At 40.9% G+C, this 17,011-nt stretch overlaps 1 protein-coding gene across 2 annotated transcripts in view; it reads right to left on the bottom strand.

The window, feature by feature from the left end:
- Positions 1-2,095: 2,095 nt before the first annotated feature.
- The window catches only part of GEMIN8 (gem nuclear organelle associated protein 8), a 39,750-nt gene continuing 24,834 nt past the window's right edge, over positions 2,096-17,011 (bottom strand). For both annotated transcript variants that reach the window (XM_077343200.1, XM_077343202.1), the window contains exon 4: positions 2,096-4,710. In XM_077343200.1, coding sequence (XP_077199315.1) covers positions 4,457-4,710 — 254 coding nt within the window. In that variant the 3' untranslated portion in view covers positions 2,096-4,456. The remainder of the gene's footprint in view (positions 4,711-17,011) is intronic.

The raw sequence follows: 17,011 nt of genomic DNA, 5'->3' as shown, positions 1-17,011 counted from the left end.
TACATTTTTTCCCTTCAAAACCCCTAATTTTAAAATATTGTCCAGCACTTGTGCAGAATAACAAAACTACCTTTTCCATTGATGCAGAACTTGCACCACCCCTCTCTTCACTGTCAGGTCAGCCTCTCCCTCACTAGAGACACTGTCAAAGTCAAGAGGTCCTCTGTGGCCATTGGCCCTGCTGTGGTTTCTAGCTTCCTGGTAACTGCACCAGCCTTTCCCCATCATCATAGGAGTTGCTGCCAAAGTCAGGCAATGCTCCATGGCTGCTGCTTACCACTGACCTCTCCCCCCGCCCAAATATCACTGGAGCTGCCCCTGCGACAAACCAATTGGATTTCTGCTGCTGTGGCTGCCTACCTCCTCACCGCAGACCTGAGTCCCCCCCCCCCCCCAATTTTGTTAGGCTTCCCCACTACTGTCACTGCTTCTCCTGGACCTTCAAGTTCCTTGAGTTCCCATGTATATTCTGACAGTGAAGTTGGCCAAATCTGAGGATACTTAAATCTGGTGAATTCATGAAGTGCTAAGACAGATCTTTCAAGAAACTTGAAAAAGTTTACAGGAAAATCTGAAATAAAGAAATAAACATTATAAAGACCTCAAATGATAAAAGCTCTGTGGAGTAAAGAAAAGGATGTTCTCAGTGGCTGCTGTTAAGCAACCACAGCATGTTTGGTTCTGTCAGTAAAAGACACAGAGAAGGTACAGGGACCCTTTCAAATCTATTTTGGCCTCTGAGGGAGTATCTTTTTTTTTTTAATTATATACCGCCCTTTCCATTAGGCTCAGGGCAATGCAGAGTTATGATACAAATGCTGATAAAAACATCCCTTTTGCGTCAGTTCACAGGAGTCCTCCACATGAGCCATTATCAGTGGTCACAGATACTACACTTTGAAGCAGCCGTGAGGCAGCCAGCACTACCTCTGTTATACATTAGGCATTAGCTGATCGCATGACTTGGAAAGAGCAGCAGACTGTGGGAATAGCTGTTTGAGTACTCCCTTACGGTCTGTGAACATCTACCTGGTTGGAATTGAAATCTGCAGGCACTGGCCAGCCTGGACAACTTGAAGGCCTGGTTCTGGGGTGACAAAAGAGCTCACTCAGAAACAGAGTGGGCCCAGGGTTATCTACTAGGGGGATCTGTAAAATTGTACTCCGGTGTCCATTTTGATTGAAACTTAAAAGGGTTTTAGATTAGAGGCAGAACTACAGTCTGTGCAAATTTGGTACCATACTCTTTAAAAACAGCTGCATCAGACTCTCAAATTTGTCCCCTCATTGAAAATAATGGTCCTGAACAGCCTGGACCTGGAGGAAACTCCACAGACTTGAATCCTGAACTGGTACTGCCTTACCTGAAAATGTGGAATAATGGTAAAGGTGGTATCCCTGAATCCTGGATCCAAAACATTTTTCAGAGCCCTGGTGAGGATAATCAGGGGGAGCCCTTTCTGTGATCTTAATTATGTGACCTTAATTCCTAGGCAGGGACTGGTAATGGGTTTGAAGATACATGTTCTACCATTGAATCCTGAAGGGATTTCATAATGCATTGCTTACATCAACCTCTTGGTTGTTGGGAAAACATGATCACAAATTTTGTTCACAAACAAATCAGAAGACAGGTATATGCTGTTAAACACAGCTGGCTCTTCAGGGAGCCACAAAATACAGAAACCTTCAGAGAGTAAAAGGGTTAAGAAATCAATGAGAAAATTTTTCAGCAGAACAGTCATTTTTTTCTTTAGATAATCTTCAAAAATACATTTTTCACTTAGACTGGATTTTATGGAGCTGAATTTTAATGGTTTAGTGCAGAGAAGCAATAGAACATTTTTAGTGGTAAATGCTATGGCAGAGCAAATGTGCTTAACAGGATTTTTTTTAAAAAGAGAGATGAAAGCTCTGTTAATAGCTTGACTGAAGTCACCACCGACCTTGCCCTGAGTGGGCTGGAACTTTTGAAGATGTCTGTATGTACATAGTTGGTATGAATTTCACTGCTCTACAATACTGAATACATTGTAACAACTGGTAACTGAGGTCTTTATCATACAACCCAAGGCAAGAAAGAGATATGCTTCGCTACATTTCATCATTTATTGTTAGCTTTGATGGGGAACTCTACAAGACTACATGTTGAGTTATGTGCCCTGAGTTCCAGTTTATAACAGGGTTCCCTGAGCTACTGAAGGCAACTTGCTGTACTGCACACTTCCCTCCCTCAGCATTTGTAAAATGAACTGGCTCCAGTTGTGTGAATACCGGGAAAACAAGAAAAGGACTGTTAAATGATAAAAGTCCAAGGCTAGAAAAGGCTGCAAACAGAAACAACCACATTTGATATTACATACTGGATGATGCTTGTTCAAACTTACAATGCCCATAATATAACCTAGCAACTTTATGACCTCATCCAGCTTCTCCCTCCAGAGGTTCTAAGCTTGCATGCCCCAACACAACACTGGCTTGTTATGCTGAGAGAGAAGGATGGAGGATCCTGAGATTCAATCCTCTCATTTCTGGTCCACTGACTTGATAATAAAGACTGTCCATCTTCTCTACAAACCAGGTTGCCAAGCTGAAATTTGTATGAAAGAGAACATCTTACAAATGAGGCTTCCATCCCATTAGGCTCTGAATGGAGTAAAGAGAGGCATGTACTCAAAGATCCCTCCTTTCATGATAAACTACGTCTTGCTTTGGTGTGCAATCCCTGCAATTTTGTTCTAATCTGTATTTAGTTGCCTTTCATTTTGCATGCAAATTAAGGCTGTTCAGTTTAAAAAAAAATACACACATTAAGCATACTGATAAATAAAAATGGCAATACCAGCACAGTGCAGGCTTGAGCTAGAATCAAAGCTACATCAAACCGGATTCTAAGGAGGCAAATTTCCCCCCAACATACATGTTCATAAGTGTCTCCATCTGATAACATCTTAATGGCAACACACAAGCTACAGGCACAGACCAGAAAGCTGAAGAACAGTGGATGTTTAGACCATGCATACATTAGTGCACACTGACATCTGTGTTACTAAGCAAACATTAGGATATAAATGCTTTAAATTATATGAATTCAGAAAATCTAATGTGAAAACCAGCCCTTCACCTGGAAGTAAGAGAAGAACATACGGTTTAATGGAATCAATCAACTCCATGTGAAAATCCAGTTTAAACCCAGTTTAATGCCAGTGATGAGTTTAATAACACATAGCTGGAAAATGTGAGAGCCATCACAACTAAGCACTTTGTTGGAATCCTTCATGTGTTAGCATCGGTATAGTACATATGCTTACAAAAATACACATTTTCATGCAATTTGCTAGTATCAGGGTGGTTGCGAACCAGCTGGTTACTATGATAAATATCTGCATTGTACACTGCCAAATATTATGCTTAAGTGAGTTACATACCAGCAAGCCCTATCCAGCAGGCATGCTTATGGGAGGCCCTAATTTGAAAACAGATGCTTTTAGGAAAACATTTTCTATAGAAGGTATTGAAGTCCATAACAGTTTCAGTGCATGCATAGAAATTTTGGCGTATGACTCAAAAAAAAATTATGAGCAACAAATATTTGTGATATGTCGTGTTCTCCAGGGTGCATTCTGTTGCTCTTTTGAGTGGTAGTCATTGAGTCCCCTGCATTTGAGTCCCCTGCATTGAGTCCCTCATTTCTCAAAGAAATGAGTACTGAATTTCTTATAAAAAATGTTCACTCATTGAGATTGCTTTGCTTTCTAACCAGCTTAATGCAGCTTAGCAGTGAGTCAGACACCCATATTAACCTTACAAATGTTTATTAATTAGGTACAGAGCAAAGATGGACAAACCCATTTCGGAAAAAATGTGGTTCTAAACTGTAACTTTACAGGTCACATTTCAGACAGAGAAACTTCCTGTCCTATTGAAAAGAATGAGGAATAACTCAAATAGCTATAATACAGTTGTTGAATACACCATAATTTTGCCAACTTCTTCAAGCTGCCTCTAGAGTATCTGTCAGTGCAGCTCACAAAGCAATTTTTTTGAAAACTCTAATGGCAAAAGTACTATAAACATAAAAAAACTCAAACTTGATTTCTAGGAATTAATAACATTTGACTATGCTTTAACCTCCCCTCCCAGCACAAATGCTATTCCATTTTGTATTAAAGGTCAAGGTAAGCCAACATTACAATTAACTGAACTATACGTTGTTTTGGAAGAAGTAAATTTTCTGTATTCCCTAGTAGTACAATTGGCCAACTGAGCTCTTCCTGTTGAGCTGGAATGGACCCTGGAAGCTAGCTGACAGATTCAAAGCACAACTGGAAAGGAGAAAGGAAAATAAAAAGGGCCCTTTTTGCTGACTCCAAATTCATTTGCTTAATCCTTCTGCTTGGTTGAGCATCAAGATATGCAGCCCTGACTCTTCTAAAAAGGGATCAAGACATACTGCTCAGAGTTTCAGAGGAATAATTGGCCAGTACTTGGGCTGCTTTTTATCACAGTTCCTATCGAAGCTGAGTTGCATGGTGGTCTCCATAGCCTGGATCTTGCTGGCACCCTCTCCATAAAGCTTCTTCATTTCAGCCAGCCTCCTCTCGCCAGGCTTTTCAGGGGGCGGCTGTCCTGACCGGCCAACTGATGGGTGAAGGTCATGGTCCGCCTCAACATACGTGTCGTGTTCTGCCTCAAGCTGCTGCTGTTTTCCTAAGAAATCAAACACACAAAACCAATCAGAAGTTAATGAGGGGAAAAGCAAAGCCAGCTGTGTGTCAATCACTGTCAATGAGTTTTAGGGACACATTCTGCTAAGTGTGTTACATCTACCTCAGCTTCTTCCTGTCTACAAGCATGTAAGGCCTTAACACAGGGGTGGGCAAACTGTGGTCCTCCAGATGTCCATGGACTACAATTCCCATGAACCCCTGCCAGCATTCACATGGCTGGAAGGGGCTCATGGGAATTGTAGTCCATAGATACCTGGAGGGCCACAGTTTGCCCACCCTTGCCTTAACACATTCAGGCAAGCAGTGAGTCTTATAAGGGCACTGGAACCCTTCTCACAGCCAGCATGAAAAATCCAGTTAATAGGCAAAGTACGCCATACGTGCTGCACTGTAAATACAAAGCCATTTGCATATAATATAAAATAAATTAGCTATCAGCACACTTAAGTATAATACACAGAATGTGCTTGTTAAAACATCTGGGAGATGACAGGAGGCAAAAGGCACTGTGTTCAAATGCACAAAATAAAGGAGCAAGTTTAGCACAGGAAAAAAATCTATTAGACATGGACAAAAGTTAAATTCACTTCATATTTCCCCAGAAAATGGAACCAAGGGGCCTAAATGGTTTTGCAGCTGTGGTGATGGAATGATAAAGAGGACAATGCAACTAGCTGAACGGCTGCCAATGGAAACGGCTGATATTTTCCACTGGGAAGGGAGGCATGAGCTTTAGCTTGCCACACATGTCCAAGCTGAGTTTGTCTCTCGAAGCACAGCTGCTGGCATCGTGTTGACACAAGCCTGCCAATTTCACACACTCCTGAATGCTTGCACAGGCTCTCGTCATTTTTCTTTAAGGTGCAAGCAGCCATGTGACAAGCAGCCATTACCCATATTCAGGCACAAAAACTCCTGCACCCCATTGCCTGGCTGACTTCAATGTAAAATGTCCACAGTCATATTTTCTCACTGAAGTCAGTTGAATGCAGAGTTCTTTACAATGTGGAAAACAAAATAAATGTATTAGTTGTAAAAGACATGTTGGAAGAGCTATGAAACAATAAAGAAGCCATTTCAACACATGAAGTGGCATGCAAAAGTATTCATTCCCCCCTCAGTGTTTGTCCTGTTTGGAGGGGGGGGGGTAGTACCATTTGTTTCTCACAACATCTCTACCACTTTGAAGGTGCAAAATGTTTATATTGTGACACAAACAGTACTCAAGCCCAGAAAACAGAAATAATGGCTGGGCATAAGGATTTGTCCCTGAAAGTCAATACTTTATAGAGCCATCTTTTGCTGCAATTACAGCTGCAAGTCTTTTGGGGTATGCCCCTATCATCTTAGCATATCTTAGCTATTGGGATTTTCACTTATTCCTCTAGGCAAAACTGCTCCTTCAAGTTAGATAGGTAGTGTTAGTACACAGCAATGTTCAAGTTATGCCACAGATTTTCTATTGGATTGAGGTCTGGGCTTTGACTTGGCCATTGCAGGACATTAACATTCTTCCTTTTAAACCATTCCTGTGTAGCTTCAGCCATATGTTTAGGGTCACTGGCCTGCTGGAATGTGTACATCCTAGTCTCAAATCTCTGGCAAACTGAAACAGGTTTTCCTTAAGAATTACCCTGTATTTAGTGCCATTCAAACCTGACCAGTTTTCCTGTCCCTGCCGATGAAAAACATCCGCACATCATGATGCTGCCACCACCATGCTTCACAGTGGGAATGGCGTTCTTGAGGTCATGGGAAGTGTTGGGTTTGTGCCATGCGTGGTGGGAGTCTGCCACATGTAGTCTGGCAAACTCCAAATGTGTCTTGTTCTTTTCTTTAAGCAATGGGATTTTTTCTGGCCACCCTCCCATAAAGCCCCATCAGAATATGGTGTAAAGTGGCTCTATGGACAAACCCATCCTTCAGTGTTGTCCTTCAGTGTTGTCCTTGGCATCTTTGTTGCATCTCTGCTTAATGCCCTCTTTGTTCAGTCTGTGAGTTTCGGAGGGTGGCCTTCTCTTGGCAGGTTTGTAGTGGTGCCATATTTTTTCCATTTTGTTATAATGGATTTATTGACTGTGGGACAGTCAAAGTTTTGGATATTTTGTTTATAACCCATCCCTGATTCATACTTCTCCATAACTTTGTCTCTGACTTGTTTGGAGTGCTCCTTGGCCATGTTGCTTGCTAGGTGGTGCTCTAGAATCAGGGGCCTTTTAGCACAGGCCTATTTATACATACAACCTGTGGCAGATGATGTGCCACTTGGACTGCATCCTGGTGGACCCCAATTAACTAATTATTGGACTTCTGAAGTTGTGTTTTGACCAGTGTCATAGCAAGGGGGACGAATACTTCTGCACAGTCACGATTTCTGTTTTTCTTGCCTTGAGTACTGTTTGTGTTACAATAAAAAAAATATTTTCCACCTTCAAAGCATAGGCATGCTGTGAGAATCAAATTGTGCTACCCCTCCTCCAAACCCAGTTTAGTTCCAGGTTGGAATGCTACAAAACAGGACAAACACCAAGGGGGTGAATACCTTTGCAAGCTACTGTAGCTGATGGAGGCTGCTAACAATTAAAAATACACATACACACTTAAAAAAAAACGGTATTCATGTCAAAGGCATAGATATTAGAGGTTTTATTGGCATGCCAGATATGGGTTTTGCCAAATGCTGGGGGGTTTTTTGGCAGAAAAGAACCACACATGAAGGCCTTCTTTAGCAACAGGTCCCCATGCCTTAAGCTGCATCAGCCTGTATTTATGTGTACTACCTGCATCACTGAACAGGAAAGATTGCCAGTTTCCATGACAACGGTAAGACCAAGGCACAGACAAATATGTGTGCTTGTTTTAATTTTAAGAACAAACAAGTAATCAGTGTCAACAGGCAAGAACATTGCTGCAGTTTGTCCACACATGCCTAAATGCTGCAAGTAACATCATGAAGAAAAGAGGCTAATCCACATGTCCTGCTTAGCAGAGCACTGCATCATGGGAAGGCTGGAAATGATTCCTGCTTTCTAACACAATAAAGATTTCTGAAGAAGGATCAAAGAGGAAGGCCCGAGGTTTGATAACATACTTCCTACAGCCACATATACAGGCAGAGTCCCGGATTTCCAACTTGGATCCCAGGGTCCATCGGACCAGCTCCCTCTCTCACTGGAGGGATGGTAGGGCCTCAGGCTGAACAAGATGGGATTAGAATAGATTACAGAGGATGTCCACTGCTGCCTGTTATATTGGGTTTTTTTACTCTTAATTGGGTAAATTATGGGGGGGGGGGTTATTGTATTTTAAATATTTTATTATGTAAACTGCCGCAAGACCTGCTGGGGAGCAGCGGTATATAAATCTAAAAATAAATAAAAAATAAAAATAAATAAAGTTATTAACTGGCAGAAGAGGCCCTTAAATTAAAGAAACATCCCTACCTCAGTACAACATATGGCTAATATATCAAATAACAGTAATGATAACTCAGCATTTATATAGCATTTTAAGATGTTTCCCATGCTTTACATCCAATATCTCACTGCAATCCTTACAACCACTCTGTCAATGCCTTTGCCTACATACTGCAGATGGGAGGCTTGAGCTAACTCTCAGGAGAGACAGGACTCTAGCCTGATTCTCTTATCCAATAGATGTTCAAAGTGATGATTATAAGCATAAGTACGGTTATTGCTGACCCAATGGATACTGCCTTCCATACCTGAATTGAAATATGTATCAGGTTCCAAGATGATGCAAGGGTTTCTTTAGCATGCCAAGGGTGTGAATTCTCCACTAAAACCATCTGCATACCACAGACCAAAGTTAACATCTTGCTATACCTGGTTCAAAATATCTGCCATATATTTTAAAGGGTGTGTGTGTGTGGGGGGGGGGGAGAAACCACACACACATGTGTAACAGCCTACTGACAATATGCCTGGTTCTCAAAACTAAATTCTACCTTGTTCCTCATCCACAGAAAGTAGCTATTTAAACTAAACAATCTGGAACTTCAATTTTTGACATGTGTTGCAAAAGATTGGGGACAGAAAGCATTGCGTCACCATTAAAGCTTGCTTTATTTTATTTTCATTTATTTCATTTTACTTCCATTTCATCAGCCTAACTGAGCAGAGTTGTGGATGGAGATGTGGAAAGAGGAGGGGCAAAGAAGAAGAGCTTTTTGATTATCATCCTCACTCATGTCTTTTCTTGGTTTGCCTTGCTCTTAATGCAACTCTCTAGAACGATGCAAAATATGCCGGCTAACAGCTTCCAGTATAATCAAGTGTTCAAATGATTTCTGGATGGCTAAACTTTATTTGGGCCAGGCTGCGTTTCCCGCAAGTCTAGACAGTTCAGGGATAAAAATGCATATGGTATGTATATTCAAGACTTTTCAAATATTCAGCAACTACCTCTGACGGCAGCTTAGGGAAGTATTTTTCAGGGAAGTATTTTTTTTTATTCTGGCATCCATTTCTCTTCTGGGCAGAAAAGGTTTAATGCAAGAAACATTGCTATTTTTCTAATCAATGGAGTCGTAAACAACCATTTAGCCACACAGCAGTGTAATAACAAGTTTTTACAGCGTCATTAAAATCACAATTTATACAAGAACTTCATGACGAACTGGCAATACAAGTCAAATAAATGTTCCACGAGTGTCTGCAAAATGAACCAACAAATTAGTCAGCAGGACTTCTTAGTTTAATGGCTCCAAGCACAAAACATTATATACCCCTAGCTCAATCTCAGTTGTGGCAAATCATTAGAAACACTGGAATTGGAGAACTTTGAAACTTGCAATTTGTACTAAGTTATCCATATTTCCTGAACATTAAAACTGATAGCTATAAAGAGTCTGTCCTTAAAGTATTCCACCCTCACTTATAACAATTATGTCAACATTATACTTCCAGAAAGCTTCATAACCAAGCCAACTGCAGGGTCTCAACTACAAAGATTAAGTGAATAAACCAATGACACATGTAATATCAGACCAGCTCTTTAACTCAAACTCAGGAATGTATTATGGCCATATAGAACTGCCTTATGCCATCTCAGGCCCATGGTCACTTATCTCAGGACTGTATATTCTGGCAGCAGCCCTCAAGTATCTCAGTCTCATAAGTAGCTAGTGGGAATTTAACGGTGGTGGAAAGTCATCGTGTCTCATATCAGAGTAGTGGACTTGGAGGAAGCTGAGGAGTTCACTTGACCTTGGGCCGCTCACCATCTCTCAGCTGAGTATTAGGATCGACATCCACATTAGGATACTAGGGCTAAAACTAAAAAGTTATTTCAAAAAGCATTATTTAGACATGAAGACAAACAGTGGCTTGTACTATGTGAAAGTGTGGGGGCTCACACATTACTTCCTTCCTCCCACATATATCCTTTCTCCCTCCACCCCTCATTGTAGTGAAATAATTGGTTATTTTTGGATTTGCAGCAAACCATAGCAAACTACTACATCAAAACTGGCTAAGTGGCTTATTTTATTTTATAGTTTGGAAGAGTGCCAATGATAGACTGGATATAAGAGCACATCAAATGAAAAAGAGCACAACAAATAAATAAGAGAGTAGTAAATGAAGAATTACTTAGTTGTCCATGTAAAGAAATAGGAACATATGCTGTATGGCCCCTTCCACACATGTTTAGGCCATATTTATTCTACATATCACCTTTTCATGTATACTAAACTGAGGGCAGCCCTACTTAAAACATCAGTTTTTTTTCATGTCTGCAGAGGAAAAGGTCAGCAGAGAATGTTTAAACAGGAACAGGGGCCCAGCGACCTCTTCAGCAGAAGGGTGGTCCCAAATTGTAAGGGCACTTCAGTAGCAGTGAAGCACTATCTACATTATTTATAGTCTGCCTTGCTCACTAGGTGAATAAAATCTATCGATGGGATGGGACAGCCAATAAGCAATGTAATGGGATTAGGACTGCAGGAATTCAAACCAAATAAAAATCTGGAAGAAGCTTAAGTATCAAAATGGCACGTTAAATAATGCAGAGATTACTTAACAGGAGAATGCACACAGCAATAAGTAGTACATACTATATATAATTGAGCCTCTTGTGGCGCAGAGTGGTAAGGCAGCCGTCTGACAGCTTTGCCCATAAGGCTGGGAGTTCAATCCCAGCAGCCGGCTCAAGGTTGACTCAGCCTTCCATCCTTCCGAGGTCGGTAAAATGAGTACCCAGCTTGCTGGGGGGTAAACGGTAATGACTGGGGAAGGCACTGGCAAACCACCCCGTATTGAGTCTGCCAAGAAAACGCTAGAGGGCGTCACCCCAAGGGTCAGACATGACTCGGTGCTTGCACAGGGGATACCTTTACCTTTACTATATATAATAGTACAGCACAAGTTATTTTCCCTTTACTAAACCATTCTTCCTGAACCCTTCTGTGATAAAGCTCTACTACTCTCTCCAGAATACTTCAGTTTTGCATCATTTGTCAACTGCAAGAAGAATGAGAGTCATTATGATGAAGCTAAAAGAATCAGAAGGTTCAGAAATGCACCTTCTCTTTTGGATACCTGCCATTTCCTTTCCTTACATACAAATTTCAGAATAATGCTCTTCCTAGGGTGGAAGTCCAAGCTAAAAAACATACAAACAAAAATCAAAATTAGAAACAGAAAAAAAACTCTCTCATAAACCCACAGTGGCCATGACTGAGAATCTTCCCGGATGAACAAGTCGGAAACATTTTATAAATATTAGAGACAACCTGCAAGGAAGAAAAGAAGAAAGACAGAAAGAAGGAAAGGAAAGAGGACACACAGTTGTAATAGGCAGAGACATAGCTGATTTCCCAAATGCCAAATACTAACATATCTCTTTTTTAAGGGGAAGGAAAGCAACAATAGAAATCAAGGGCAACTGCTACAGAGAGGGCAGTCCTTGATATATTGCTGTATATATTGCTGTAATGAGTGTTTCAGTAATCTTGAGAGGAACCAACAAGAACTCTGTGTCTCTGGGCTTCATCACGCTATTGATCTGTAGAACGATAACTACTTTCCACCTCATGGGGTCTTGGAAAGGATTAATGAACTAACAGCAGAGAGTCGTTTTAGAAATCTTTCAGTTTAAAAACGACCAACAGACACAAAGGCATCACAGCCTTCTCTAAAAAAAATAAAAATTAAAAAAAGGTTTCTCGCTGCATATTTCTTCTTCCATTTTTGAGCATATAATAGTCTTGCTGTTGTAATCCTATACATATACAAAGTTTTATGTTTTCCCCCCAAATTCTTTCCTGATTAATTCCAAGAGAAATGTCTCTGGTTTCATATGTATATCAGTCTTTAGTAGCTTCTAGATTAAAGCATGCATTTGCATCCAATGTTTTTGGCCTTCTTTTACCAAAGATGAAAAATGTCTCTTCATGTTGTTCACACTTCCAACAAGTATTATATATATTTTTGTACATTTTTGATAGCTTTTTGGGTAATATGTGATCAAAGTTCTTCTTAAGATTAGCTTAATTCAAATTTAAGACCATCCATATACTTTTCCACCGTTCCATTTGTATATCATGTCTGATATTTTTTGCCCATTTTTCTCATACATTCTTTCACAGAGTCTTCCTCTGTCTCAATTTTCAATAAAATATTATACATCTTGGCAAAAATATTCTCATCATATGTGCTCAACACTATTTCAAAAACAATTTTAACTTGGTCAAAACTATTCACTTTTTATCTGCCTTGAATCAGAAGATACATTAAAGAACTATTGACAGGAATAATCTTCAACTATCAAATCTTCTCTTTTTTCATATTACAATCCTGCTGTGAGAAATCTAGTGTATCACAATTACCATTTTGGTCTGCAGTCTGAATAAACAGTAATCAACTACCACTACAGAGCTAAGTATATTAACTCGGAAGTAGCTAACTTCAGTGGAACAAGAACACATGAAGCACTTTCCAGTGACTCAGACCTTTCGTCTAAAAGGTCAGTCTTATCTACTATGATCTATCACTATGATCTACTATTATCTTCAGAATCTGAGGTTAAGACGCCAGCATATTGCCCATTACCAGATACTTCTAAGTGGAAATGCTGGGGATTGGACCTGGGACCTTCAGCATGCAAAGAAGGTACCTTACCACTGAACCACACTCCCTTCCTCTGACATTCTTGGAATTAATATTCTGAGGCAACATTCCACCTACAGCCACAGAGAGAGATGAATATGGCTTCAAAATAAATGGACTGAAAAGACTAGTTTTAAAAGCCTCCTTGTTCCCTTTCAGATGTTAAAACAGCAAATAAATGTGAAGTTATTCTTGATCGAAACTTCTGTTACAAAGTTACGGTTTAAACAGGACAGATATATAATGAAGAGACTTAATTATTTTTTCCAGTAAAAAGTTCTAAGTGTTAAAAAGTACTACACAACTGTCAAGTAAAATGTTTTTTTAAACCCTCCCCCCCACCAAGTATGTTCCTGCCAAGAATAGTATCTCCAGCTGCCTAGCAGTTGTCAGAGTAACTATTGGTACAGACACAAAAGATAAAATAAGTTCCACTGATCGAGATGAAGCAGGTCTCAGAAAGTTAAAAAAATATTAAAATTGTTTCCATGCTTCTTGGCAACACAGCAGGCCACCCTGTCCATCAGTTTTGCAAGGGGGCCCCTTGAGAGGGAGTAATAAAACCGTATGCCTTTGGTAGGAATGGATACACAGGTTCATTGCCCACTCTCTACCTTACAGTTGCCTTTAACAGCACACCACCAGCATCGTTTACCAACACTGGGCTCTGGCGTCAGGACTAAGATGAGCTGCAAGCCATGTCTCTGGAAGCAATATAATTTCTGCTCAAGAAAACTGAAACTCGGTTGCCTGAGAAAATGGAATGGGGAGAGAGGCATATATGAAAAGTAAAGGAGAACCCCCTGAAACATTCTTCAGGGTTCAAGAAACCCCAGAAGTGATGCAAGCATGCAGACTATAGTTGGGAAGCATAGCCACCCTGTGCCCCTACCCTTCTCACCCTATCCAGGCCCATCATTGGCAATTTTGGGAGGAGGGGGGTCATAACCATATATGCTCATATCACCTGATAAATGTTATAACAAATTAAAAACATATTTAAAATTAAAAAATATATATAAATATTGATTCTGCCCCCCACTGCCCATTCAGAAAACCCTTCCAGGGCCTAAACGGAAACCCTAGGGCAGGGGTAGTCAAACTGCGGCCCTCCAGATGTCCATGACTACAATTCCCAGGAGCCCCTGCCAGCGAATGCTGGCAGGGGCTCCTGGGAATTGTAGTCCATGGACATCTGGAGGGCCGCAGTTTGACTACCCCTGCCCTAGGGTTTCACACAATCCTGACATAGGTGGACAGCAATCCAGTTGGTATAAGTGTAACCTACTTCATCACTAGAGATCATAAACAGGCATAGCAAGATTACCAGTAAAAACGAACAATTGAAGGAAAATTATTTTAAGTAGTAAGCTTGCTGCTGAGATCAAATTCCTCAGTGTCAAATTTGCTAATGATAACAAAAAACTTCACTAATTTCACAAGGATCAACAGACAGTCCTGGGAAATAGTCCTGTCAACTTGCATTGGCTTTGGATAAGATAGCCCACTTTGAAATATAAATCTCCTAGTAGAAAGTGGTTGCCAATTGCTGCCCGGATCAGGTTCAAGGTTCTGGTTTTGACCTTTAAGGCTATACGTGGGTTGGGACCCACATACCTGAGGGACCGCCTACCGCCCTAGATCCCCCGCAGGGCTTTACGCTCAGCGGGGGAGAATCTCCTGATAGTTCCTGGCCCTAGAGAAGCGCGCCTGGCCTCGACCAGGGCCTGGGCCTTTTCGTTCCTGGCCCCTACTTGGTGGAACGAGCTCCCGAAGGATTTACCAGCTTTCCGTAGGGCCTGCAAGACGGAGCTCTTCTGCCGTGTTTTTGGTTGAGGCCGGGGTCAGCGAATGAGTGCCAACATCCCCCCCCCAGACCTAGCATCTCCTCCCCACCCTCCCTGCCGCTCTGATAGCAGGGGTGGGAATAATAAGTTCCGCCATGTTGGGATTGTTTTAAAGTCTTTTAATGGGTATTTTAACGGGGATAGGACTGCTGTGACTCGCCACGAGCCTACGGGGAGTGGCGGGATATAAATCAAATTAATAATAATAATAATAATAATAATAATAATAATAATAATAATAATAATAATAAAGAAATGGGTCATCTTATAAAGCTACAAACCAAAGAATTTTGTAGGCCTTCTCAGGTGGATTTCTTGGAGAAGTAGCATAATTTTTAAAAGAAAATCATAAAGAATAAATCCTGCAATAGAACTTCAGTTCCCAAGAGCACTTGGCCAAAATTAACACAGGACCAAACAACAACCCCATGAAGAGAAAAGATCAACTTAATGGGTTCACTCAGGGTACAAAACAGTTTTCAGAGAATGTTTATTTTGGGGATAAAACCCAACTTGAAGTTGACAGAGATCCGTGAAATCTGTATGAGTTGCAAGAATTTTAGCAGATTTAATACACTAGCAGAATCTTTTAATTTTGTACAAGAATGAGAACTAGTCAAGAGTTGCTGAAATCTCCCTGGGAAAAACAAAAGGCAAGAGTTCCCACTGAGCAGCTGAACTGTTTCAGCCTATACAATGCAATTATGTAGCAGAATTTTACAATGGCAATATAAGTCGGCCAGCTGTGGAACTATCCAGCTGTGGCATGAACAGCAAATTATTTTAAGTGACATTTTTATCACTAAGTGGACAGTTTCACTGGAACTTTTCCAAATATTGCTAAAGTGGTTTCAAATTTACTGATCTCCAACCATGTTCTATCATGAAACCTCCTCAGGAGACAAGCAGTACTACCTTCATCAAGGTGTGCATCATGCACCTGACCAGCAGTATAGGCAGGGAATAATCATTTGGCAGACTGCATAATCTGTCATAACAGGGCCCCGAGTGAGCAAAATAAAGTTTATCAACTAGAAACTGTTAGTCAAAAACATGCAAAGCCTACTTACCAAGTTTTTGATTTCAGCAAGGCCACCCAAAGCCATTTAATTTCCATTTAAGTATAAACACAGGTTCTACAAGGAGAGAACTACAGAAGCAGTTCACCAATGAAAATAGTAGTCTATCAGTATATCTAACTCTCAATATGGCTTAACCTGGAGACTGGAACCATGAAGACAGATCTTTCAAAAAGCCTGAAAAATAGCTCAGGTTTGCAGAAAAATCTGACTTGCTGGTTGGGAATCCCCATATTAGGCAATGAATTGGCTTTGCAGACAACAATAGAAACTGCAGTTGCCAGCAGTAGGCCTCGGGATTCAAGAGGGCAGACATCACCAGCCAAGCAACAGACTGTGCTAGCTGTGCCCTGTGAAAGTGAGGTTTGGAAGTGGAGCTTCAACAGGGTTCAATGCCTCAGAGCCCATCCTCCAAGGCAGCCATGTGTGCCTGGGGAGCTGATCTGTATAGTCTGGAGATGAGAAATAATTCCATGAGATCTCCAGGCCCCACCTGGAGGCTGCCTACTCCTGGGTTGGAAATATTCCTGGAGGTTTGAAAGTGGTGCCTAACTCCAGTGACCTCACCCAGATCAGTGGCCTAGTGCTCGTTATACTCCTGTGTACAATGAGCTTTACCCATAGTTAGCACATAAAGCAGAATGTCAGAATTTGTCCCTGGAAAACGTTTGTTTCATAAAACTATTAAATTCTATGGGAAATGCAGTATAAAAACATACTCAAAAATATTCTGGCAGGATAGTTAGAATGAGATAATTAATGAAAGGATAAATTCTGACATGTAGATTTCATCCCGACCCCCAAAAGGGATTGTATGAATTCCTGATGGTGCTGTGGCTGCTTTGTATCATCTGTTCTGTAATATGTTCCATGTTTTTCCATACTGAATACAAAAATCTCCAGAGTTGCAAACCAAAGTGAGGCTGGCCCCAATGGCTCAGCGAACACAATTCTGGAGTTCTGTTAAGTGGAATAAATATAGGACAGAGACAGAAAATGTTAGCCTCTGACCAAATTTATCTTCTCCTGGGACAGTGAGCAAACCAAGAGACAGAGGAGTAGACTAAAAAGAGCTGGCTTTTTATACCCCACTTTTCAGTATCCATAGGGGTCCCAAAGTAGCCTACAATCATCTACCCTTCCTTTCCCCTGTGAGGTAGGTTAGACAGAGAGGGTTCTGAGAAGAACAGTGTCTGGCCGCATGTGGAAGAATCAAACCCAGTTCT

The sequence above is a fragment of the Paroedura picta genome, chromosome 6, assembly GCF_049243985.1.
Source record: "Paroedura picta isolate Pp20150507F chromosome 6, Ppicta_v3.0, whole genome shotgun sequence".
Classification (NCBI taxonomy): domain Eukaryota; kingdom Metazoa; phylum Chordata; class Lepidosauria; order Squamata; family Gekkonidae; genus Paroedura; species Paroedura picta.
Note: the sequence above shows the minus strand (reverse complement) of the source record. Positions and strands in the feature narration are given on the sequence as shown.